The sequence below is a fragment of the Phalangium opilio genome, unplaced genomic scaffold (assembly GCF_054372755.1).
Source record: "Phalangium opilio isolate 3A_F unplaced genomic scaffold, DU_Popi_V2 ptg000014l_1, whole genome shotgun sequence".
NCBI classification, from domain to species: domain Eukaryota; kingdom Metazoa; phylum Arthropoda; class Arachnida; order Opiliones; family Phalangiidae; genus Phalangium; species Phalangium opilio.
In genome coordinates, this window is record NW_028324149.1 from 3635122 (window position 1) to 3657232 (window position 22111).

At 34.6% G+C, this 22111-nt stretch overlaps 4 protein-coding genes and 1 long non-coding RNA gene across 8 annotated transcripts; 1 reads left to right on the top strand and 4 right to left on the bottom strand.

Moving 5' to 3' along the window:
- Positions 1–6: 6 nt before the first annotated feature.
- LOC149705135 (corepressor of RBPJ and splicing regulator) lies at positions 7–6945 on the bottom strand. The gene is made up of 10 exons (XM_089865391.1): positions 6559–6945; positions 6393–6487; positions 6259–6335; positions 6158–6165; positions 6028–6092; positions 5657–5808; positions 4280–4383; positions 4116–4201; positions 3747–3874; positions 7–822 (listed from the first exon to the last, which is right to left on the bottom strand). Exons 1-10 carry the CDS (start codon positions 6628–6630, stop codon positions 656–658), a joined length of 954 nt encoding a protein of 317 aa, XP_089721517.1. The 5' UTR covers positions 6631–6945; the 3' UTR covers positions 7–655.
- Positions 6946–8136: 1191 nt separating this feature from the next.
- On the top strand, positions 8137–10219 carry Fdx2 (Adrenodoxin-like protein 2, mitochondrial Ferredoxin 2). The gene is made up of 4 exons (XM_089865401.1): positions 8137–8399; positions 9148–9260; positions 9795–9927; positions 9986–10219. Exons 1-4 carry the CDS (start codon positions 8137–8139, stop codon positions 10074–10076), a joined length of 600 nt encoding a protein of 199 aa, XP_089721527.1. The 3' UTR covers positions 10077–10219.
- LOC149705137 (uncharacterized) lies at positions 8267–9170 on the bottom strand. 2 transcript variants are annotated; one of them, XR_016381547.1, is made up of 2 exons: positions 9036–9170; positions 8267–8374 (listed from the first exon to the last, which is right to left on the bottom strand). It is a non-coding gene; the product is annotated as an uncharacterized LOC149705137 (long non-coding RNA). The 2 variants fall into 2 exon arrangements; XR_016381546.1 differs by lacking the exon at positions 9036–9170 and adding an exon at positions 8455–9019.
- Positions 10220–10275: 56 nt separating the features above from the next.
- LOC149705138 (uncharacterized) lies at positions 10276–16661 on the bottom strand. 3 transcript variants are annotated; one of them, XM_089865337.1, is made up of 14 exons: positions 16134–16659; positions 14409–14576; positions 14127–14336; positions 14025–14060; positions 13717–13935; positions 13394–13642; positions 12801–13274; positions 12382–12612; positions 12015–12233; positions 11691–11906; positions 11419–11640; positions 11172–11354; positions 10849–11106; positions 10276–10789 (listed from the first exon to the last, which is right to left on the bottom strand). In XM_089865337.1, exons 1-14 carry the CDS (start codon positions 16201–16203, stop codon positions 10446–10448), a joined length of 3099 nt encoding a protein of 1032 aa, XP_089721463.1. In that variant the 5' UTR covers positions 16204–16659; the 3' UTR covers positions 10276–10445. The 3 variants fall into 3 exon arrangements, with proteins under 3 accessions (XP_089721463.1, XP_089721464.1, XP_089721465.1); XM_089865338.1 differs by having other exon boundaries at positions 11172–11342; positions 16134–16658; XM_089865339.1 differs by lacking the exon at positions 12382–12612 and having other exon boundaries at positions 16134–16661.
- Positions 16662–17633: 972 nt separating this feature from the next.
- Positions 17634–22008, bottom strand: LOC149705139 (kielin/chordin-like protein). Its single transcript, XM_089865377.1, has 8 exons — positions 19907–22008; positions 19349–19510; positions 19067–19276; positions 18810–18845; positions 18513–18731; positions 18337–18396; positions 18055–18270; positions 17634–17972 (listed from the first exon to the last, which is right to left on the bottom strand). Exons 1-8 carry the CDS (start codon positions 19971–19973, stop codon positions 17779–17781), a joined length of 1164 nt encoding a protein of 387 aa, XP_089721503.1. The 5' UTR covers positions 19974–22008; the 3' UTR covers positions 17634–17778.
- Between the last annotated feature and the right edge of the window lie 103 nt (positions 22009–22111).

Consider the following 22111-nt stretch of genomic DNA (forward strand, 5'->3'; position numbering starts at 1 on the left):
AACAACTTGTAATAGTTAAAAACACTCTTTATTTCTTTATGTTGTTTGAAATTTAAACAAAATTATAAAAGGTACTTTGGTACCTTTACATTGCATCATCATTTATAGGCAAAATACCAGAAATGATTATTTAATAGTTTTTACACAATTTCTAGAAACTTAAATTTAACAGAAACTCTAATAAGAAATAAGCTCCGCCCATATTTGAAAATATCATGGAGGCACGCAATAAGAAATGATTCCTAGTGCCATCTCTATATTTTTTTATCCTGATAAAGTATATTTATCTAACGTTTTGCATAAGTAAATAAATTTTAATAAGTAAGCAAAATATTTTGCATATTATTTTTCTTTGTTTCACAACCTTTTAATTTATTTAGTTTTTTTAGGTTACCAAACTAATTAAGTTAATTTTAAGCATTTTAATTGATTGTGCAAAGCTTAATTATACCTTCTTTCGCTAAGCGGGAATTTTGATTAAGTTGGGAAAAGTTTATATTTACGCTAATATAAATGGCGCGATTAAATTAAAATCGGGCATTTAAGTAAATTAATTTCATGTAAATGTGCGTTTAATTATTTCCAAAAATGTATATCTCGTTATTAATTTGATTTAATTTTTAATTCAATTGGAATAAAAGTTGGGGGTCTTGACTTACTTTTTTCTATCGCTAGAGCGACATCTATCGTCACTTTTCCTACTACGTCTTTTACCCGAGTCTGATAAATCAGAAGAGTCGCTACTAGAACTGCTGGAACTTTCGTCGCTAGAGGAGCTGTGATCGCGATGAGATTTTCGTCTCTTTTTGCGACTTTCAGAATCTGATATAAAATTAAATTTTACGGGTCACTCCCTTTATAAACGACCCCTTAAAGATAAACTATGGGGAATTTGCAATAATACTTCACGCGTGTCACGCTATGTCTCGTAAAGCGTTTTAAACTTTATGGTCTACCCCTTGTGAATTATACGCTTTGGCTCTGTATGAACGACCCCTTAAAGATACGCTATGGGGAATTTGCAATAATACTTCATGCATGTCACGCTGTCTTGAAAAGCGTTTTAAACTTTATGGTCTACCCCTTACCTTGTGAAACGTACGCTTTGGCTATGTATGAACAACCCCCTTTTAGATATTTTTACACTACGGGAATTTTGAAAATAATACCTCATGGAATTTCCGCTCCATGACACGTTTCATACTTTATGGCTCACCCCTTTACTATTCATATAAATTTAAAGGGGCTGGCAAGTTAGGAAAGATTGTTCTCTTGTGTAATAGTTGGAGTAAATAATATTAAATTAAATACTATATGAATGATCCCCATTACTTTAACAAATAACAAAAGCCCCAGGTGGTGAAGTGGCTTTGGGGGTCTTACTAATAGATACAACCGTCTTTCATTACAAAGTAAAGCTTCCCAAATATATTTGCTATCGTAATGTTAAACTCTATGGAGCTTAACATTACGAGGTGGATAAATTTTTGGGAGTTAGTCCCAAGGTTTCGCGACCAAGGGGGTACACTTTTTCTCACAACCTAACAGTACAGCACTAGCAAAGGCTGAAAAGGTATAGTATCTCATTTCACGTAGTGTAAAGTTAAGTTGACCTTTTTTGTATAGGTTTTCCTAAATATCCTTTCTCCCCGAAAAAGGGATAGATATTATACAAAAACGAGTTTTGCTTCGCAGTCCTTAAAAACTGCACTTATACACAATCCTTGGCGACACTTTTTCGAAACCCACAAAGGGGGGGCCAGAAATTAGAAATTATTATACGTATTGCAATTTGAAATTAAGTTTAATCGATATGAGAAATTTGGTTTTAATCGCATTGTTCAAACATTTGTTGTGAATAGAAATTTTTCAACAAAAACGGGCATAAATGGGGCGGAGTTTCGAGATAATTGAGCTTAGATTTTCACGTACGAAATTGTATAGAATATGTTCTCATAAAAACTTATCCCTGTCAAATAATTAAGGCGAACAAATACTATTTAATGAGCTTTTAGCATTTTAATTTTTCAGGGTGGAACAGATAAGAAGAACGCTTATTTAGTACAGGCAAAGGCAGGGCGTTGCGCGCGATTTAATAATAATAATAGTAATAAAATTCCACCATTACGATAAAAATTTATTATTTTTATTAAAAAAAAATAGAATACTGTTATTTTCAAAATTCCCCGTTACACTTGTCTCTAAGGCGAAGGCCTAAATCATCAACTTCTTATAGGGTTTTACGGTCAACTAACAATATTTCCAAATATATACTCCGCACGAGGATTCCACGGTATTGGGAAGGGAACGCGCGCGCGCTGCGGCACCTTTGAAGTCTGGGCGCCGGCGCGGTGGGGTTTCCCAGCTGCGAGACTCGCTCAACTTCAAGGATGCCGATTTAACAGTGTAGATACTACATACCAACGGGTTGGAGAGGGCTTTCCCCAAGAATGTAGCATTACCCAGACAGACGCAATAGAGAGACCGACATTTTAGGAATGCGGAAGAATGGTACCGGAAACAGCCGCGATAGAATGCGGAAAGACTACGTAACCCTTTCTTTTTAGCTCCATCCACAATTATATCGTCATGACTGACTTATAATTTAACGCCCAGACCGAACCGCTTTACTTAGGAAGTTGAAATTTCGCAGGGACGTTATTCTTAACTAGTAGATGATCATTGAGAAATATTTTTGTAATCCACCGCCGCCATCTTGAAAAATGGAGGCCATCCCTACCCTAGTCGCTATTTACGTTAATCGCGTAGTACTTATTAACTTATAAAGTACATGATAGTAATTAACCTTTAGCCCAATAGACGGGTCCCACAATTCTGACCAGATATTTTTAGAAACGCCGCGTTTATACCCGTTTTTGTTGAAAAATTTCTAATAATAACAATCGTTTGAACTACGCGATTAAAACCAAATTCCCCATATCGATTAAACTTAATTTCAAACTGCAATACGTATAATAATTTATAATTTCTGGCCCCCCTTTGTGGGTTTGAAAAAGTGTTGCCAAGGATTGTGTATAAATGCAGTTTTTTTAAGGACTGCGAAGCAAAACTAGTTTTTGTATAATATCTTTATAAATGATCCCTTAAATAAAAAGGGGGTCTTACTAATAGTTACAACCGCCTTTCATTGTGTACAAAGTAAAGCTTCCCAAATATATTCGTTAATATCTTTATAAACGATCCCTTAAATAAAAAGGGGTCTTACTAATAGGTACAAACGCCTTTCATTACATACGAAATAAAGGTTCACAAATATATTCGTTAATGTCTTTATAAACGATCCCTTAAATAAAAAGGGGGTCTTACTAATAGTTACAACCGCCTTTCATTACCTACAAAGTAAAGCTTCCCAAATATATTCGTTAATATCTTTATAAATGATCCCTCAGATAAAGACAAATAAAAAGGGGTCTTACTAATAGTTACAACCGCCTTTCATTACGTACAAAGTAAAGCTTCCCAAATATATTCGTTAATATCTTTATAAACGATCCCTTAAATAAAAAGGGGTCTTACTAATAGTTACAACCGCCTTTCACTACATACAAAGTAGAGCTTCCCAAATAAATTCGTTAATAACTTAAATCTTTATAAACGATCCCTTAAATAAAAAGGGGGTCTAACTAATAGTTACAACCGCCTTTCATTACATACAAAGTAAAGCTTCCCAATATCTTTATAAACGATCCCTCACATAAAGACAAATAAAAAGAAAGGGGTCTTACCTTCAGATTTCTTTTTCCTCTTTTTGGCTTCTTTCTTACGCTTATTTTTGCTTTTCTTTTTCTTTTTTATCGATCCCTCAGTTCCTGAAGTTGCGGAGTTTTGCTTCACAGCTAATTTATTTAATTTCCTATTCAAATAGAATAAAGACAAAGACATTTAAATACCATAAAATTAACTAAATAATATAATATAATATTAAAATTAAATTCTAGGACTATCTATTTAATCCCTAATTTTAATTTTAATTTTAAAATCAATCCTGGATGTTAAATTAAGCAGATAGGTCTTATAATTAGTAGAAGAATTGACAAGGAAAAAATATCACTTGACTTTGCATTTCACCCTCCCTTTAAATGCAAAATATTTACCTTAAGAGTTTCTTTTTCTGTTTAGTTGAGAGGGTTTTTAAGAATTCCATTTCCGGGTCCTCTTCTTCACCATCACTTAACATTTGCTAAATAAATAAAGAACCCAAATAGTTTTATCAAATTAAATACAATTTAATTAAAATTAAATTAAATCTAAATCTTACCTGATTTGCACATTCAGCAGCAAATTGATGTCCAACTACATCTTTCTTTAATTGCAATCCATCCTCCCTCATTTGCCTCATTAATTCAAATGGATCAATAGATGCTGAAATTAAAATTAAAATTGCAATTACAATTACAATTACAATTAAAATTAAAATTACAATTACAATTAAAATTAAAATTACAATTACAATTAAATTAAAATTACAATTACAATTAAATTAAAATTACATTTAAATTAAAATTAAAATTACAATTAAATTAAAATTAAAATTACAATTAAATTACAATTAAATTAAAATTACATTTAAATTAAAATTAAAATTACAATTAAATTAAAATTAAAATTACATTTAAATTAAAATTAAAATTACATTTAAATTAAAATTAAAATTACATTTAAATTAAAATTAAAATTACATTTAAATTAAAATTAAAATTACAATTAAAATTAAAATTAAAATTAAAATTAAAATTAAAATTAAAATTACAATTAAATTAAATTTACAATTAAATTAAATTTACAATTAAGTTAAATTAAAATTACAATTAAGTTAAATTAAAATTACAATTAAGTTAAATTAAAATTACAATTAAGTTAAATTAAAATTACAATTAAGTTAAATTAAAATTACAATTAAGTTAAATTAAAATTACAATTAAGTTAAATTAAAATTACAATTAAATTTAATTAAAATTACAATTAAGTTAAATTAAAATTACAATTAAGTTAAATTAAAATTACAATTAAGTTAAATTAAAATTACAATTAAATTTAAATTAATTACTTAAATTAATTTAAATTGCAATTCAATTAAATTTGAATTAAACTAAATTTCAATTAAATTAAATTAAATTTGAATTAAACTAAATTTCAATTAAATTAAATTAAATTTGAATTAAACTAAATTTCAATTAAATTAAATTAAATTTGAATTAAACTAAATTTCAATTAAATTAAATTTCAATTAAATTAAATTAAATTTGAATTAAACTAAATTTCAATTAAATTAAATTAAATTTGAATTAAACTAAATTTCTATTAAATTAAATTAAATTTGAATTAAATTAAATTTCAATTAAATTAAATTTCAATTAAATTAAATTAAATTTGAATTAAATTAAATTTGAATTAAACTAAATTTCAATTAAATTAAATTAAATTTGAATTAAACTAAATTTCAATTAAATTAAATTAAATTAAATTTGAATTAAACTAAATTTCAATTAAATTAAATTAAATTTGAATTAAACTAAATTTCAATTAAATTAAATTAAATTAAATTTGAATTAAACTAAATTTCAATTAAATTAAATTAAATTAAAATTAAACTAAATTAAAATTAATATATAAAATATAAAAAATAATGACTTACAGGAATTGGCTCCATTTTTGCTGACTTGATTAAACAAGGGGCATTCCCTATCAGTGTTGAGATGACCCCATTGGTGACATTTTATGCACCTAACATTTCGAACCGGGATTCCAAAAGGCTGATCTCGAATTTCTTTATTGTCTTTTGCAAAACTGAGAGAAAATAAATATTTAGGCATAGGATTAATTTGCTTTATTTATAATTAAACAATCAAATTATTAAAATCAGCTTTAATAATCAAATATTCACAAATTCTTTATGGAAGGCCCCTTTAGTTAAAGCTTAAGAGTAATGACAATCCCCACCTTTAACTGCACTAAGCCCTATGGCAAAATAACACAGGGTGTCACTAGTAATATTTAAGTACTTACTCTTCTCTAGGTGCATTGTACTTCCTCTGCCATTCAAACTTGTACTCAGGTTCATCATCCTCTCTCTAGTAGTTAAATTAATTATTTTTAATTAATTTTAATTGCTTTCAAATAGAATAATAAGACTTACTTGATGTTCTTTCAATTTAAATTAGCGTGAAAATAAAATAAAATAAAAATATTATTTTTATACAAAAAGTTAATTTTAATTATAATTAAACAAATTCTAACCTCGTTTAGCACCAGGTGGAGCTTCATACATGAAATTAAGTGCTAACTTATCTTTGCTTTCCGTGCTTATTGATGCCCTAAAGAACGATACTATTAAATACAATTAACTTTGCATTAAATTAATCTTAACTTACTTATTATTGTAAAGTTCTTGCTCTTTTTCATATTGAACTCTAAGTTCATCTTGTTTTTTCTTGTCATTATCAAGCCGCTGTTCAGCCATCCATGCCTACATAATTAAATTTAAGTTATTATTAATTTTTAAACAATTAATAATGCTTTAATTAAAATTAAACTTACTCTTTTGATGTTTGATTTGGAACCAGGATGAAATGGTTTCTTACACATGTAATTATTGTATCCCTTACCCATTTCTGTCGTATTTTAGGGGCCAATTATTTTAAATAACTCTTAGTAGTGACTTAAACGTAACTAAACACTTATTTTAAAGTTAATTAACTCATTAATTGAAGATCATGAGAACTTTACCGAGACTAACGCTAAGCCTCGTCCTTCTAACCATAGCCCACTTGATCACGCTGGCTGCACGCGCTATAGAAGCCCGCTCAATCGACCCTAAAAATGAGAATAACATAGGTTCGGTCTAAAATTCAAACCCGTCTGGTTTTAACATGGGCCTCTATGGTAGGGGACCAGTTTTTTCAACGTTTTTGACAATATTAGTGCATCCACTGGTTCAAATCTCTTGAATTTTTAATGAGACGTGTATTGAAAGGTTTGATATTATCCTGTAAAATTTCAAGTCTTCAGCTATAATAGTTTTTTTTATAAAAAATAAAAATCATCACTTAGTAGAGAATTTTGCCCCTTCAATTTCTCTACTATGTGATGATTTTTATTTTTTATAAAAAAAACTATTATAGCTGAAGACTTTAAATTTTACAGGATAATATCAAACCTTTCAATACACGTCTCATTAAAAATTCAAGAGATTTGAACCAGTAGATGCACTAATATTGTCAAAAACGTTGAAAAAACTGGTCCCCTCCCATAGAGGCCCATGTTAAAACCAGACGGGTTTGAAAGTTTAGACCGAACGTATGTGACCCGCCGTATTCGCGAGTTAACATGTAAAAAAAATCGTTTGGACGGGCTTCTAGAGCGCGTGCAGCCAGCGTGCGTGATCAAGTGGGCTATGTTCTAACACACCAATTCCTGATTTCTGAGCAGTCTGCACTAGTTCTATTCAATTCAGTTCATTCATGATCCCCGAGTTGCCCTTGTTTATTTTATTCTACCGTAATATCAGACTCAAAACATGATTAGAATCTATTGGTATAATTAAGAAAGATTTCCTAAAGCCACAAAATCATAACTATATCAAAATTAATCTAATCGGTATCATAAAATATTGGATAAATGTTTCTGAGATTCGTAGCCCTCCTCGCAGCAGTACTCTCTGTCAGGGCCGGAAATAAGCACAGGACACTGGACATTGTCCAATAAAATTTTAAAATGTCCCATAATTTTTTTAAAGACTAAGGGGGTCACTGGACATTTTGACCTATAAATTTTCCGAAGTTTTGATACCTTGACTATGGAGAAGCGACACCATTTTTGCACACTCCAGTGGACAATGTCCTATAAATTTTCCAGTCAAACAGGGGGTCACTGGACACATGTCCTATAACAAATTTTTCTTATTTCCGGCCCTGCTCTCTGTACTCTCGCCATTCATTTCATTTTTCTTAGCGATGTCTCGAGTCGTCTGCTACGTATTCTGCTAAAAGATTATTTAAATCCTGCCGATTTTTGCTTCGGTAGTTTAGTTAAACGCGAGTCGGTAAAGCGATTTATTAGTGGAATATTTTGTGAATTTGTTTACGTTTAAACTTGTATAATTCTCATTTATAAATTATGTTATTCAACCTGGTAAATAAACTTAGTAATCCCGTTTTAATACAAAGCACGAAGCCGTGCATTTTACAGTCTTCTATCATGAACAAAGGATTAAGTGGGGGATTTAGTTTAAGGGGGTTAAAACAACAACCGGTTACCTGTAGACGTTTTTGCTTCAAATCTATTTTCGTTCCGAACGTTTCGAAGTTGCGAAATAACGTGTTTAGTCAGCCCACCAATCGTTTGTTTAGTACAACTAGTACAACGTTCAAGAAAGAGATGTAAGTTATTTAAGTTTAATCATTTTATTTAACTAGAACACTTTATAATTTTTACCTGTTAGTATATATTAAAGTCTAAATTAGTGTACCTTACTCTCAGCTCTTTTTGAAATTAACATTGAAAGTATGGTAGGTATCAACTTATTTGCGTAGCGCCTTTAAAGGCATCTTAGTGTACTTAACTATCAACCATAATTGAAAACAAGATTCAAAGTAAAGGGGGGTGTCAACTTATCTGTGTAGCACGGTTAAAGGCAGCGTGCTAAAGGTATTCTTAAATACACTAACGTACCCGTACCGTACTTAACTAGCGCCAGTTAGACATATAGGGACAGAAAATTTTAATATCGGCAATTGCCTGACTTCGTTTTTCTTTAAATCTTGGCTTAAATAAAATAATTGAGGTATAAGTTAATGAAAAACTAAGAAAAATTTAATTAATAACGTTTTCACAAGTATCCCTTTTAAAATTCATAAAGATACGTTTTAATATCTGCTCCTTCGGTTAAATTATTATTTGTTATGTCTTAGATTATTTAAGCAGTTTTAAGTTGCTCTTTCATAACATTAAAAATTGAGGTTAAGGTTAAATTTCTTATCTGTAACTTAAAGATTGACAAAAAGTGTTACACTCACCTAAATAATACGAAGATTATCAATTATTGTCGATTGACAATGGAGGTCAAAACACTGTAGTGGAAAACAGTATACCACAATTGATTTGTCTACTGCTGTATTCCATTTTTAGCGTTACAGTCACGTTTGTTAAGGTTAATGGAGAGAAAATTGTTGCGCAAGGCAAAGAGGGAGATAGTTTACTCGATGTTGTTGTCGATAAGAACGTTGATATTGATGGGTTTGGTATGTTAATTAAACATCGGGAAAAAAATAGAAGGGACACTGGGAATTATTTCTCTACCCTTGATGAGTCTTAGACATGGGCGGGTACTTTAGCACAAGCTCCTCCCATATTTTTAAGTATCATCGCGACATCATATGATTTCCCTTGTGGCTTTCCCTCTTTTGTAAGGATAATATTTTCATAAGTGATGTTCCATAAGTATGACACTACCTATACTTCGTAATGCTAGAAACTTATTGAGAGCTAGTTCGAGCGAGAATTGACTACACGCGGTTTTGCAGCCTATCTTCCTATTTAGTCCTCATTACTAATCTATGACCTACCTCACTCACTTCGTGACAAGCTCCAGTTTGTAACCAGAATTTACAAACTTATGGTGAACATATCTTATGAACTTATGTATTTTGATAAGTGGTCTTTGTACTCACGTCATCAAACTTCCTCGTGTCCCTTCAGTTACTTTTCCCGTAAATAATAAATACGGAACTCGTGAGCCGACTTAAACTTAATTAAAGTTAATTTTGGCATTTAAGGCGCTTGCGAAGGAACATTGGCGTGTTCCACCTGTCACTTAATATTTAGCGAAGAGGACTTTGAAAAAATCAAAGACAAACCGACTGACGAAGAAATGGACATGTTGGATTTGGCATTTGGATTAACGGACACGTAAGGGTCAAGGGTCGGAATAAATTTTAGGAGTCGGGTCATAATTATGGTTTCCCAGGTCGCGATTGGGCTGTCAAGTTTTCTTAACGAAGGAACTGAACGGAATTGAAGTCCAGGTACCAGATACCATTAACGACGCCAGGCAATAAGGTTAACAATTAAATGATCACCAATTTGTTGCGATTTAAACATAGTTATATTTGTTAAAATTCTATATCCTATGTACGATTGTTCTTGAATTTAAAAATAATGGAATTTTTTTTAAATAAAATTATATTATTTTAGAATTAAATCGTTCATTGTCTTGATCTGATTTAAAATTGGGGAGGGATAAGTGAAGCATACATTTAACAGATTGAAATGAGTTGGTTTTATTGATGTTAAAAAACATGGGAGATTAGTTTTAAAGGGATGTACAATGTAAGGGCGGGACCTATCTTCCGTCATATAGAGCCGCATTGGGCTTCCAAAAATACTTTACGAAATGGTCCGCGTTGAATGAATGAAGTCGAAACGATTTAAAAATTGCATAAGCAATATGGACATTTGCCGTTTGCGGGATTTTCAATTTTCCTGCAACGTTTTTCGCAGGTTAAGGGTCTGCATGGTTCCTCGCAAACGCATTTTTGACATCCATTATCCGCTGGAATCAATCGGCATTTGATTCCGTGACACGATTCGTCTGGACAAGTACGAGATGGTTGATATCCAGATCCGCTATTCGTACGATCCGGTTGACGGACGGGATCGCTAGCAGAGCGGTCCGGCTGGCGTCCAGATCCGCTATTCGTACGATCCGGTTGACGGACGGGATCGCTAGTAGAACGGTCCGGTTGGCGTCCAGATCCTCCATTCGACCGATCTGGAATTGACAACACGCCTCGTTAACGCGTACTTGACAAGCGGAAATATGATAATTACCTAAAGGTGGTGATCGTGTTGGACAAGTACAAACGGGACACTCCCCGGGTTTGTTTTTCAACGCGCAAGTACTGGGGCAATCTGGTCTGGTACATTGTTCGGAGGTAGGGTTACTACATTGACAAGTAGGACAGCCATCGTCCCCTAAGACAGATCGACAGTACGGGCCTTGGCAAACTTCTTCGGGACACGCGGGGACTGTTGTCGTTGACGTAGTCACGATAGGATTGGGGCGACGCGTAACTGGGCGCTGCGTCGCTGTAATTATACATCGCACCTTGTTTAGCTTTGATGGCTTATTAGTTTGGTAGTTAATTGCTCACTAGGTTTGCTTATAGGTCGGTTACAATCGCATTGTTGACATCCTGAGGAATCTGTGACTTTTCTACAATCCGGGCAGTTAAGTATCGGGCATACTTGAGTTCTTCTGTCAGAGTTTCCTGAATTGGGTTGGAGATTTTGTCTCGACACTGTTTCGTATTCTCGTTCTTCGTCTGCGGAAGAAACTGAATTTTGCACCTTGTATCTAAATCAAACCGAGGCTTAAGCGGATATAAACGCAATACCAACCCTCCTTATCGAACTTGCAGACGCAAACGGGACATTCCCCGTTAGATGGATGCATTTCAAGTTTGCAGTTTGATGGGCAAGAATCAACGGAACAAGTACGCGTAACCGACTTGCATTCGCAATAAGCGCAACCTTCTTGGTTGAGCATAAGTTGGCAGTTTGGACCGTCGCATCTATGAGCGGGTGGGCAGAGAACCTTAGGAGGTTGCGTTGGTCTAGGAGCTGAAAGAATCGATTACTTTTTGATCTGTTAATTAAGATGATTAACTTACCCGCTGCGATGAAGGAACTTGGTTTACATTTACACCCTGGACATCTTCCATCTCTTACGTCAGTATCAATTTCGCAGCCATCGTTACAGATAGGTTTGGAACAAAAACATCGAGGTGGTAAACATAAATCGTCGCATTTGCACTTCAGACAACCATCTTCTTCCGAAACTAATTTGCAGTTTGCCGCGTTACATGGCGGGACAGTACATCTGGTACCTGAAAACGCATCAAATAAATACTTTCTTAAACCAGATTCTTAACTATAATCAGTGTCTTCAGAGTGTTTTGGTACTGATAAAGATTAAGCGTAGTTTTAAAGCTCACCTCTTAGTCCAACGAGTCCACCACGCGTACAAACGCAAACCGGACATTGTCCGTAAGACACGTTACGATCAAGATGACAACCTTCCTCGCAAACCGTAGTTGGACAGATGCATTTCGGTGGGATGCATTGTTCGCATTTACACGTCAGACAACCGTCGTTCTTGGAAACAATGTGACAACCAGGGTGACAGATGGGTGTCAAACAAGTCGTTTGTCTCGCTGGAAATAACGACGACAAAGAGGAATAGTCGACTTAATTTTACGAAGTTTAAAGTGTATCGGAAGACAAAGAAATTAACCAGGAGTCACCATCATGCTGACCACCAACAAGGTTCATGCAAACTAATCCGAGAAGAAAGTTAAGTACTTCTCCGTTGAGCAACGGTTGCCTTCGCGTTGCATCTGCAACCTGGACAACGATCAGTGACTTCAGCCTCCACCTGGCAACCCGGTTCACAAACTGGTTCAGCGCAGAGATATTGACCGCCACATTCGCAACTAGGACACTTTCCAACCCGCTCAATTACTCGGCAAGATTGTTCCGGACAATTCAATGGCGGACATGCGGGATTTGAGGTCACACCCAAAGTGTTTGCAACTATTGAAAAGTCAAATTTGTCGTTTAGAAAAGGCGCAATTGCATTAGAGAAAGTTCGGTAGTCCAGGAGTGAACAGATTAACCCATACCCAATCAAAATACGGATTGAAGAAGCGTTATGTCACGATAATAGTTGTACCAAACACTCTAAGACACTAAATATACCAACCCTGAACCAAGGTACTTACCAGAGGTGGCGGTTGTTGATTGGATACAATCGCAACTCGGACACCGTCCCTCAGGTACATTTCTTTCAACGGTACAGCCTTCGGGACACTTAGGCGGTACACATACTGGAGTTGTACACTCGCACTTAGGGCATTCATCCGGTGACACTAGCTTGGTACACAATGGAGCCGGGCAGTTTAACGGTGGACAATTGTTAGCGTAAAATTCGACGTCTCCGTCGCTGCCGCTTTCGCTGGGGCTAATAGCTTCTTGTGATACAGTAGTAGTGCAATTGTAGTCGGCGCAACAGGCATTTTCCTTGTAAATTGCTCGGCAATTTTCATAGTCATTGTACGGAGGTCCGGGGCAAGAACGATGGACGCAGGTAAAATCCGGGGGTATTTGGCAAGTGCAAGTTACGCAATTTGTCGGATGTTGAATGTCCATTATGTCTCCGACCGAGTAGAAACGATGGTCGAAATAACACATATTCGCTAAAACAAGCCAGATTAAATTAGGTACTTTTTAGCAACTATATCTCGCCAGTCGCCACTTAAAAATACTTGTTAGCGCAATAAATTAATGGTTAAACAAATTTACAAATCTTGATTACCTTTCTTGTTTACATCGTCAATTACGCGACGTCCTGACCCGCAAACAGCTTCGCATTCGGCGGGAGACGCGAAATTGTTACGGTTTCCTTTGCACCCACTGAATAAGAACTCTTCGCAAGTTCCTTTGCGGCTATTGTAATAATAACGAGTAAATGACTCGTGACAACTGCCAAACACCGGTTCTTCTTGACACAAATCGGGACCTTCGTAACCTGGTTCTTCGTTTTCATCTTCGCTCGAAGAGCTTGCTGGAATAAGACAAGAACTTTTGAAGTTCAATAATTATATCTTGATCGAATTTTAGGTGATAGCGTGTACTCACGGCAATGGTACTCGATGGGACAACACGTTTTGTCATGGTAAATAGGTATGCAACCTTTGGTTAATTTATGAATGTCTTTTTCCAAATCGCAGTTGAAGTAACTGCAACTCTGATTGTTCATACCAGTCCAGTTTTCAGTACAATGACAGATTAAACACGGATCGGCTTCCGAATAAATCTTTTGTCCAATTTTGTATTCTTTCTCATTGTGCAAACATACTATAATAAATTAAAATATAATTAATGCGTTTAAAATATCGCAAAGCTATCGAAAATTTAACCACTTAACGTTTTTTTACAATAAATACCTTTTGGCTTTTGAGTTGACTTTGTAGTAGTCGCGTCTGTAACAAAGTTACAATTTTAGGCCATCAATCAATGTCTACGGCAATTTGTTACTTTAATCTTACCGCATTTTTCAATGGGGCAGCATCTACCATTTTCAAAGGCCAGGTAACATCCTTGGGACGGTTTTGAAACCAGCGGCCTGCAGTCTACAGCCGCGCACTGAATCGACGCTTTACCATTATTAAAATCACGTCTGCAATAACATAATTCGCAAGGATTTGACGTATTGACTTTGGTGTGAAGTCTGTACGTTTCTCCGTTCAGTTGACACTCTGAAATTCATTATTAAAAACTTGGATTAAAACTATTTTAATAAATTAATTAAGGGTTAGGCCGTTTTATACCTTGGGAATCAATTTTTAGTTTGGAACATTGGAATCTTTTGGGGCAATTACATTGGCTATTTTCATCGTAGATTGGTTTGCAGTTTTTTGTTTCGTAGTGTTTTAAGTAACGCCAGTCGCAATGGCAACTATTGTTACGCGACTGTTCAATTTCACCCGACAACGTAGCTAGAATAAATTTTAATTTCAATTCAATAAAAGACTTATTACGAGTATCAAGAATGAATAAAACAGTAGTGTCCAGTTTTAATTTGAACTTTTGAGTATCATAGATTTACGCGACACAGGAACCCTGAATATTGAAATAAATTTCACCTCTCCCGCGGGTTCACACGCTGAGTTTTCTCATAAATATACGTAAGTATCTTTGAACTCTTAACTCTGGTAGACAAATCTTTGAATAAAAATTATCCTGTTTTTTGGCAAGAATATTATGTAATATAATTAGTTAGGTTAAAACAAGATGGGCATGGATAGAATATAACTTTCGCGTACATTAGTTCAAACACGAAATCCCGCATAAATTACACGTTAAAATGTTTAAAGCAAACGAAATTATGGTGTCTTTCTGGATCTTCAGTAAATTTTGGTTCTAACTATATTTCGTACAACATTCATTAGTTTGGGCAGAAACTAAAATTCAATAATCATAAAATAGAGTTCTCTGGAAACTCTAGTCTCATCTTTTAATTTATTCCCTTAAATTTGCATATGGTTATACGACTCTTTAGGAACTCAGCGTGAGATTTGTTAAAAACGGGCGAGGACTTTGCCATTTTTACAAGTTCGATACTAAATCGGAAACTATTTTAAATTAAAGCAGATTTGAAAGTGATTTTCTTTCCAGGGAAAACCCGTATAATGAACTCTTTCATTTTGGTTAAAATTCATAGATCGATAACACTCTTGAAGAAGGCGATGGAATATATATGAATACAACCATAAGTTTATAAGATATGTTCCATAAGTATGACACTACCTATACGTTCGTAATGCGACTGAGAGACTTACAGCTCGAGCTAGTTCGAGGAGAACGACAAGCGAGAATTGAAGTTTCACACTCTGTGGTTAATTTTGCAGTGCATCTAGTACTATTTAGTCTGCATTACTAAGCCTTTGACAGCAGCGCCTCACAAGGCGTCGCTTTACCTCGAATCTATGACCTACCTCATTCACTTCATGACAAGCTCTCTCAGTAACCAGTGATAAACTTATGGATGGAACATATCGTATGAACTTATGCTAAAACCAAATTCAATGTACAAATTTTCGCGGACTAAACGTAATCTTAAAAGTATTAGCTCTCCTACAAATAAATATATTTATTTATTATATAAGTAATTTTTAATAAAATAAAAATCTTCAAAATAAAATTTATGAAATAAACCCCAAAAACCAGTAAATATTAAAATTATATAAAACAAATAAAACAAAACTCGCGTGTTAATTAAAAGACGAAAATGACAGGCACGTAGTAAAGGTCTAATGGATATTTTCAAACTTGAAAGTTTCCTCGTAAAAATATACATCTACATACCATCACGGTAAAATAAAAATCAACCAATATATTATTTTTAAAAATAAATTATTTCCGCTACCCCTTAAATTGTTTTCGCCTTCAAATAGTAAATTGCAAGATAATAGAATGCAAAAACTTAACAGAAAAAAAAAACCAGACTGCCTTAAGTTAATTTAATGAAATTAAATACTTTTAATTTTACTTACAAGACGTTGTGATGTCCCAATAAATGAAGATTATAAAAATCGACAATTCAAGTTCACGGCATCGGAACATTGTGTTTTTAACAAAGTGGTTAATTCCAGTTTGATAGTTAATTAAATCGGACGTATTAATTAACTAATTATTTTTAAATAAACTCTATCGCTAATTCTAACTTTAGTTAAAATCAACGTAAGAGCGCGACGATGCTAAACGGTCTTACTTCTCTAGCGATTTTTAAAATACTAAAACCGCTTAATTAGAAAACCAAAAACATTTTTTAAGTTTTGGTGAAAATAATCTAAGCTCCCCACTCGCTCCCCGGTTGATTTTTGGGATTACGAAGTGCGACGTCACATAACTGGTAGCCAATAAACTGTCCCCCTAGGCTAAGCTCATTTCACCGCCAAGTTTCAGTACCATCAGATGCGGATGCTACTAAATTAGCTTCTGGGGAAGTGTACCACACCTAACATAAGTTTCAATTTTTATTAAAAGGCACTACACGACAGTGCGCGGGAGTCGATTGTGGAAGATCTTAAAATAAATCACTCCGCGGTGCACTGCCCATCTTAAATTCGACGCATTAAGAGCTAGTGGGTTATGAAACGTCCTAATTTGTTTCACTGTTTCATCTCCTATCTAGTATCTTCGTGTTTCCCTCTCGGAGAAATATCTAAAGAATAGGGCTATTCGAAGAGGCACGCTTCTTCCTTTGCCCACTTCTGTTCACACCCAGTAATCAACTTCGTTTTCATCTATTATCCACGTTCGCCTACCAGAGAAAGATCTAAAGCGTGGGATAACTAGTAGTTGCGCACTTCCTCCATTAGCGTCTTCCGTTCAAACCAAGTCTTACGCGTATTGAACACTATAATTGGTTAAAACTACAAGTAGATGTATAAGAAAAAAGAATTTAAAGAAATCGTATAAAATAATCAAGGACGACACTAAGGCATTTACCACGAAGGTAAGTGTTTACTTGAAACTAAAGGTACTTTAAGAATAAAACCGGTTATATTCAATTTACGTTGCAGGTACCCTTTTGCACGCTTTGAAGTTAAGTTGTCACTCGGACACAAAATGTATAAAGACGAGTCGAAAATAAGAGGGATATAATTTAGATCTCCTCCCCCCTTTTTTGCACGAATTTCTTGATAAAAGCGATTATTTTTTCAAAATAAAATTATTGCGGTTACAACGAAGAACGTGATGGACAAAAGGTGTCGGGTTTTTCAAAACAAGGCTTAGTTAAAATACTCTTAAGCCTTGGTTTGACTTTGACAAGGCTTAACGTGAAAACATTCAATCATAAGCCTTGGTTTGACAAGACTTACCGTATAAAAGTTATTACATATTGATGACGTAAGAGGGTGAATGAGAACATGGTAATTTAACACCTCTGGTTAAGGTAAATAGGTAATTAGGTGAATTGACTTTGTTATTTACCAAGAAAAACCACAATAGGCATAAGAACAAACACACACAATACACAGTACCTCAAGTTATTTTTTTAACAAATGTAATTTATTACACGTTTGAAGCAACGCTTAGAATTTCTAACACTAATGGAGAACGTTAATTGATGTATTATTTGATCCAATTAACGTTAATAACCTCCGGGGTCTGCTAATGAAGATTGCAAAGTAATTACTGAGTTGGACAATCGCAACCCGGGCATTGACCTTCAGGGACATTAGTCTGTATGGTGCAACCACCTTCGCAAAGTGGCGGCGAACACAGTGGAATGCATTCGCACATCGGACAACCATCTGGTTGGATTATTTCCTTACAAAATGGATTCGTAGTACAATTGACTTCGGGACATTTTTGTTCTTTCTTCTCTGAAAGTGAAATGGTTTATATTTTCAATAGCCGACAACAGACAAGTACCAGCTAGGGTACCACCCTTTTTAAAATTCTTACCAGGAACTGTGCAATTGTACTCGGCGCAACAAGAATTGGTTTTGTAAATCGGAACGCAGTTATCGTAATCGTTATTCGGAGGTCGAGGACAAGTACGGTGAATGCAAGTAAAATCCGGTGGCACTTGACATTGGCAAGAAACGCAATTGGTCGGGTGTTTAATATCAAGTATTTCACCAACTCCGTAATTGCGACCACCAAAGAAACATTTGCCTTCTAAAAAAAGTAATTTATTTAAATATTTCAAATAAAAGATTTAAATTTAAATGAATAAAAGTTTACCTTCGGGTCGTTGGGGTGAAGTTAACCGAGTCTTGTTGTTTACATTGGCGTCCTCGTTTACTGTTTAATAAATTGAATTTATCTTTAAAACAAAATGGCGTCGGTTTTGGGTTTTACAGTCGCCATTTTCCTAAGATGGTAGGTAGAGCACTAGCTAAAAATAAGATTGTACTAACCACAGTGATATTCGATTGGACAACAAGTTTTCTCGTGATAAATTGGAATGCAGCCATTGGCTAATTTATGAACATTCTTTTCAATTTCGCAGTTGAAGGTTTTACAGCTACTATTGTTAATTCCGGTCCAATTTTCGGTGCATAAACAACTCAAACAGGGATCTTCTTCCGGGTAAATTCTCTGCCCGATTTTATAATCTTTCCCATTGTAATTACAGACTAGTTAAAGAAATAAAAGTTGAAAGCTCATTAATGGTTTTAATTTTTTATTTCTATTAAAATTAATATTGAAATTACCTTTGGTGTCTTCCTTTTTATCTGACACATCGGTCTCTATAAAAAAAAGTAATTACGGACACCGTACTTATATTAAGACTACGCTAGGTATTCCAAAAAGGACCGAACTACGGTACAAGTGGTTCAATGGGAAATCAATTTTGAGTCAAAAATGTAACTTCTATGGCATATTTTGCCCCCCCCCCTAAACAAGACATTGTCCATAGAAGCCTCCCACTGTCCTATAATTACCCCTTTTGGAACACGGCATTACTTACCGCATTTTTCACTTGGACAACATTTATCGGCTTCGTAATACAAAAAGCAACCCCGAGTCGGGGGTCTAAAATTATGGCCACATTCGATGCCAATGCATTCAATTGTTGCTTTTCCCGTCAAAAAATGCTTACGGCAGGTACATATTTGACAATTATTCGTCGAATTAACGCGATTGCCGATTTGGTATTTAACTCCGTTCAGTACGCAAACTGCGACAATATTAATAGAAAATTAAATTTATTAACGTAAAATTTTAAAATTACTTTGAAGTGCTAATATACCATTTGGGTCCAAGTTAAGGTCGTCGCATTCGAATCTTTTGGGGCATTGGCAATTTTTTACGTCATCATAAACGGGCTTGCACTTTTTAGCTTCGTAGTGTTTAAAGTATCGATGGTCGCAAGTACAGTCGGTTACCGTGGGTCCAACGTCAATGGATTGACCTATTAAGAAATTAATTTAGGCCTATGCGTTTGTGGAAATTTAATTTTCACGTCAAAATGTATTCCAGTAAATATTTCTTAGCATTTTCAGCGCGAATTTTAACGAAACTTAATTTTTATTGTCGTGAAAGAAGGCCATGCTCCTTAAGGTAAAATTAAAATTACGGTTGTGCCCTTGAAATTGATTGAAATTTTAGATTAGATTTATATAAACATTTCTATTTCAAACATAGACCAATTTTGTTACGCGTAGACGATATATTGTAAGGTCTTAAATTGATTTCATATTTATTATTTACCAATAAAATTTACCAAACTAAACTCAGCGTTACTTAAAGACAGATAGACACGCGTATTTTTCTATTTCTATTAATATTAATATTTGAAATATCTTACCATTAACGTAGAAAACGCCTAGAAATACGGCTAGTAACAGCGGTGATGTGAAGTTAACGAAGTTCATATTGAAAGTGAAGGGATCCTTAATGTTAATCCCAACAAATACCAGCTCGAAGTTTTCACCCTTTCAGCTAGTGAATGTCGTTAAACCTGTTTCTAAAAGAAGGGGTTTATAATAATATACGATTTGTAGTCTCACCAACCCTTGACAACAGTGACCTTACAGAACTAAAATTTAACAAGTTGGGAAAACCAAAATATTACCTCTCCGAGTCAAGACGACTACTTACAAACTTATTTACCCAGATATGGAAATGTTTCTTAAGTTAAAATTTATGAAATATTAAAGCAGTGTACAAAGCATAGCAAATTTACTGTAAATCAGACGACATTTTACATCCAATAATGATATACTTGTACACATTAAAATCATCCGATGGGGGAAAAACGGGTCATCGGCGTTTTATAAATGACGCTAGCGCAATAAAGCGTGCAAGGTACCAAGGCTTAACAAAAATTGTAGGATAACATATTTATAGAGATAGATAACAACTTTTATAATTAAAATTAGAAACTAATATATCTCTTAAAATTCTCGCGTGATCAACTGGTTTCACGCCAATTAAATAGCTATAGTCCCATAGAGCTATTTGTATTAATTCCTCCATGGTTTTTTCGCCAAGCTGAGAACTACGCGTTTTACGTCACGTTATCCAAAAAGCCGACTATTTTCTTTGAAGACCGCGCGAGCTCAGCGCTAAGCACCGTGACGTCAAAATTCAAAAACAAAATCCCTGGGCCGCGTTCAGCAACGCTGGGCTCTGCTGAACGCGGCCCAGATTTCCACCATGATTATAAAATCTAAGCCTAATTATTTAAAAGTGTATTTAACTTTCGGCTCACTCTGAACCGTTAATGTCTCTGCATACAGAAACGAAAACCAAACCCAAACGTTTACTTTATGGTTCACTAGGCCTATTGACAAATAAGAGTTCATTTGACTAACATAGCAGCGTTGTGCTTGTATTCACTGTGATTAAGGAAAGGATTATGCTATAAACAGATGTAGTATAGCTTAAGTAATATATAAACATCCATTTTAAATAATAATATTAAAAAAAATCTTTGGAATATCAAAATGAAATAGAGCTTTAAAGCTACAAAAGTACTAAATGCATCATAATTACGAAAAATATTTCCACATATTCACTTTATATTAAGGATAAAGGGAATATTATGGTTGTGTTGGATTTCTTTACACATCAAAACAAAACGAACTTCTAACGCAGCGCACTACTGTAACAACGGACGGACACATAGAGACAAAAACATAGACTGCTTTTAACTCTTTCCGTATTAATTTTGAATTGAGAAACAAGATTATCTTAAATATTAAAATAAATATAATTAATATTAAATATTTTCTTCGTTAGTTGTTCGCCTTATTGAGCGTTACATCGCGTTTATAAAGAACAATTAGACATTCTTGAGAGACTTGACTAATATTGGCGTTTGAAATGAAGCATACGCCGGTTGCATTACCTTACTCAAATAGGTAGTATATAAGGGTGTCGAACTACGGCTAATAGCAAGAACAACCGCAATTGCGAAAACCTTTGGTGGCGATCCCACCTTAGGGAGGCTAGACGTTTCTCGTAACCCTAGCTGATCGCCGCGAATGTCTTAAACCCAACGATGACGATGGAGCAGAAGCCAGGTGTACAGACTGGTGTCCAAGTGGAATGGACGAAGACCAGAAGATGGTGGTGATTAGAAGCCAGTATGTACAGACTGGTGTCCGTGTGGGATGGACGAAGACCAAAAGATGGTGGTGATTAGAAGCCAGTATGTACAGACTGGTGTCCATGTGGGATGGACGAAGAGCAAAAGATGGTGGTGATTAGAAGCCAGTAAGTACAGATTGGTCTCCATGCGGGATGGACGAAGGCCAAAAGATGGTGGTGATTAGAAGCCAGTAAGTACAGATTGGTCTCCGTGTGGGATGGACAAAAACCAGAAGATGGTGGTGTGAGAACTCAAGTAGAGGAGCCATTTCCGTGACTGTGAAAGCAGTTCGGAAATGGCGAACACGTTTGCTCCGATTTGGAAACTGCGAACGCGGTCACGTGGGTGTAACAACAGACACACAGACACACAGACAGACACACACACACACACACACACACACACGTCGAAATTAGA

What these genes read in the sequence shown, in the direction of transcription:
- LOC149705135 (XM_089865391.1), bottom strand. Translation starts at nt 6,630, where the DNA reads ATGGGTAAGGGATACAATAATTACATGTGTAAGAAACCATTTCATCCT. An exon ending in CCAAATCAAACATCAAAAGA is followed by an intron (nt 6,488 to 6,558) that starts GTAAGTTTAATT and finishes TTAATTATGTAG; the next exon opens with GCATGGATGGCTGAACAGCG. An exon ending in CAAGAACTTTACAATAATAA is followed by an intron (nt 6,336 to 6,392) that starts GTAAGTTAAGAT and finishes ATCGTTCTTTAG; the next exon opens with GGCATCAATAAGCACGGAAA.
- Fdx2 (XM_089865401.1), top strand. Translation starts at nt 8,137, where the DNA reads ATGTTATTCAACCTGGTAAATAAACTTAGTAATCCCGTTTTAATACAA. An exon ending in ACAACGTTCAAGAAAGAGAT is followed by an intron (nt 8,400 to 9,147) that starts GTAAGTTATTTA and finishes TTCCATTTTTAG; the next exon opens with CGTTACAGTCACGTTTGTTA. An exon ending in CGTTGATATTGATGGGTTTG is followed by an intron (nt 9,261 to 9,794) that starts GTATGTTAATTA and finishes TTGGCATTTAAG; the next exon opens with GCGCTTGCGAAGGAACATTG.
- LOC149705138 (XM_089865337.1), bottom strand. Translation starts at nt 16,203, where the DNA reads ATGTTCCGATGCCGTGAACTTGAATTGTCGATTTTTATAATCTTCATT. An exon ending in TGGACTCGTTGGACTAAGAG is followed by an intron (nt 11,907 to 12,014) that starts GTGAGCTTTAAA and finishes ATGCGTTTTCAG; the next exon opens with GTACCAGATGTACTGTCCCG. An exon ending in AAGTTCCTTCATCGCAGCGG is followed by an intron (nt 11,641 to 11,690) that starts GTAAGTTAATCA and finishes CGATTCTTTCAG; the next exon opens with CTCCTAGACCAACGCAACCT.
- LOC149705139 (XM_089865377.1), bottom strand. Translation starts at nt 19,973, where the DNA reads ATGAACTTCGTTAACTTCACATCACCGCTGTTACTAGCCGTATTTCTA. An exon ending in AGGCGTTTTCTACGTTAATG is followed by an intron (nt 19,511 to 19,906) that starts GTAAGATATTTC and finishes ATTTCTTAATAG; the next exon opens with GTCAATCCATTGACGTTGGA. An exon ending in CCTTAACTTGGACCCAAATG is followed by an intron (nt 19,277 to 19,348) that starts GTATATTAGCAC and finishes ATATTGTCGCAG; the next exon opens with TTTGCGTACTGAACGGAGTT.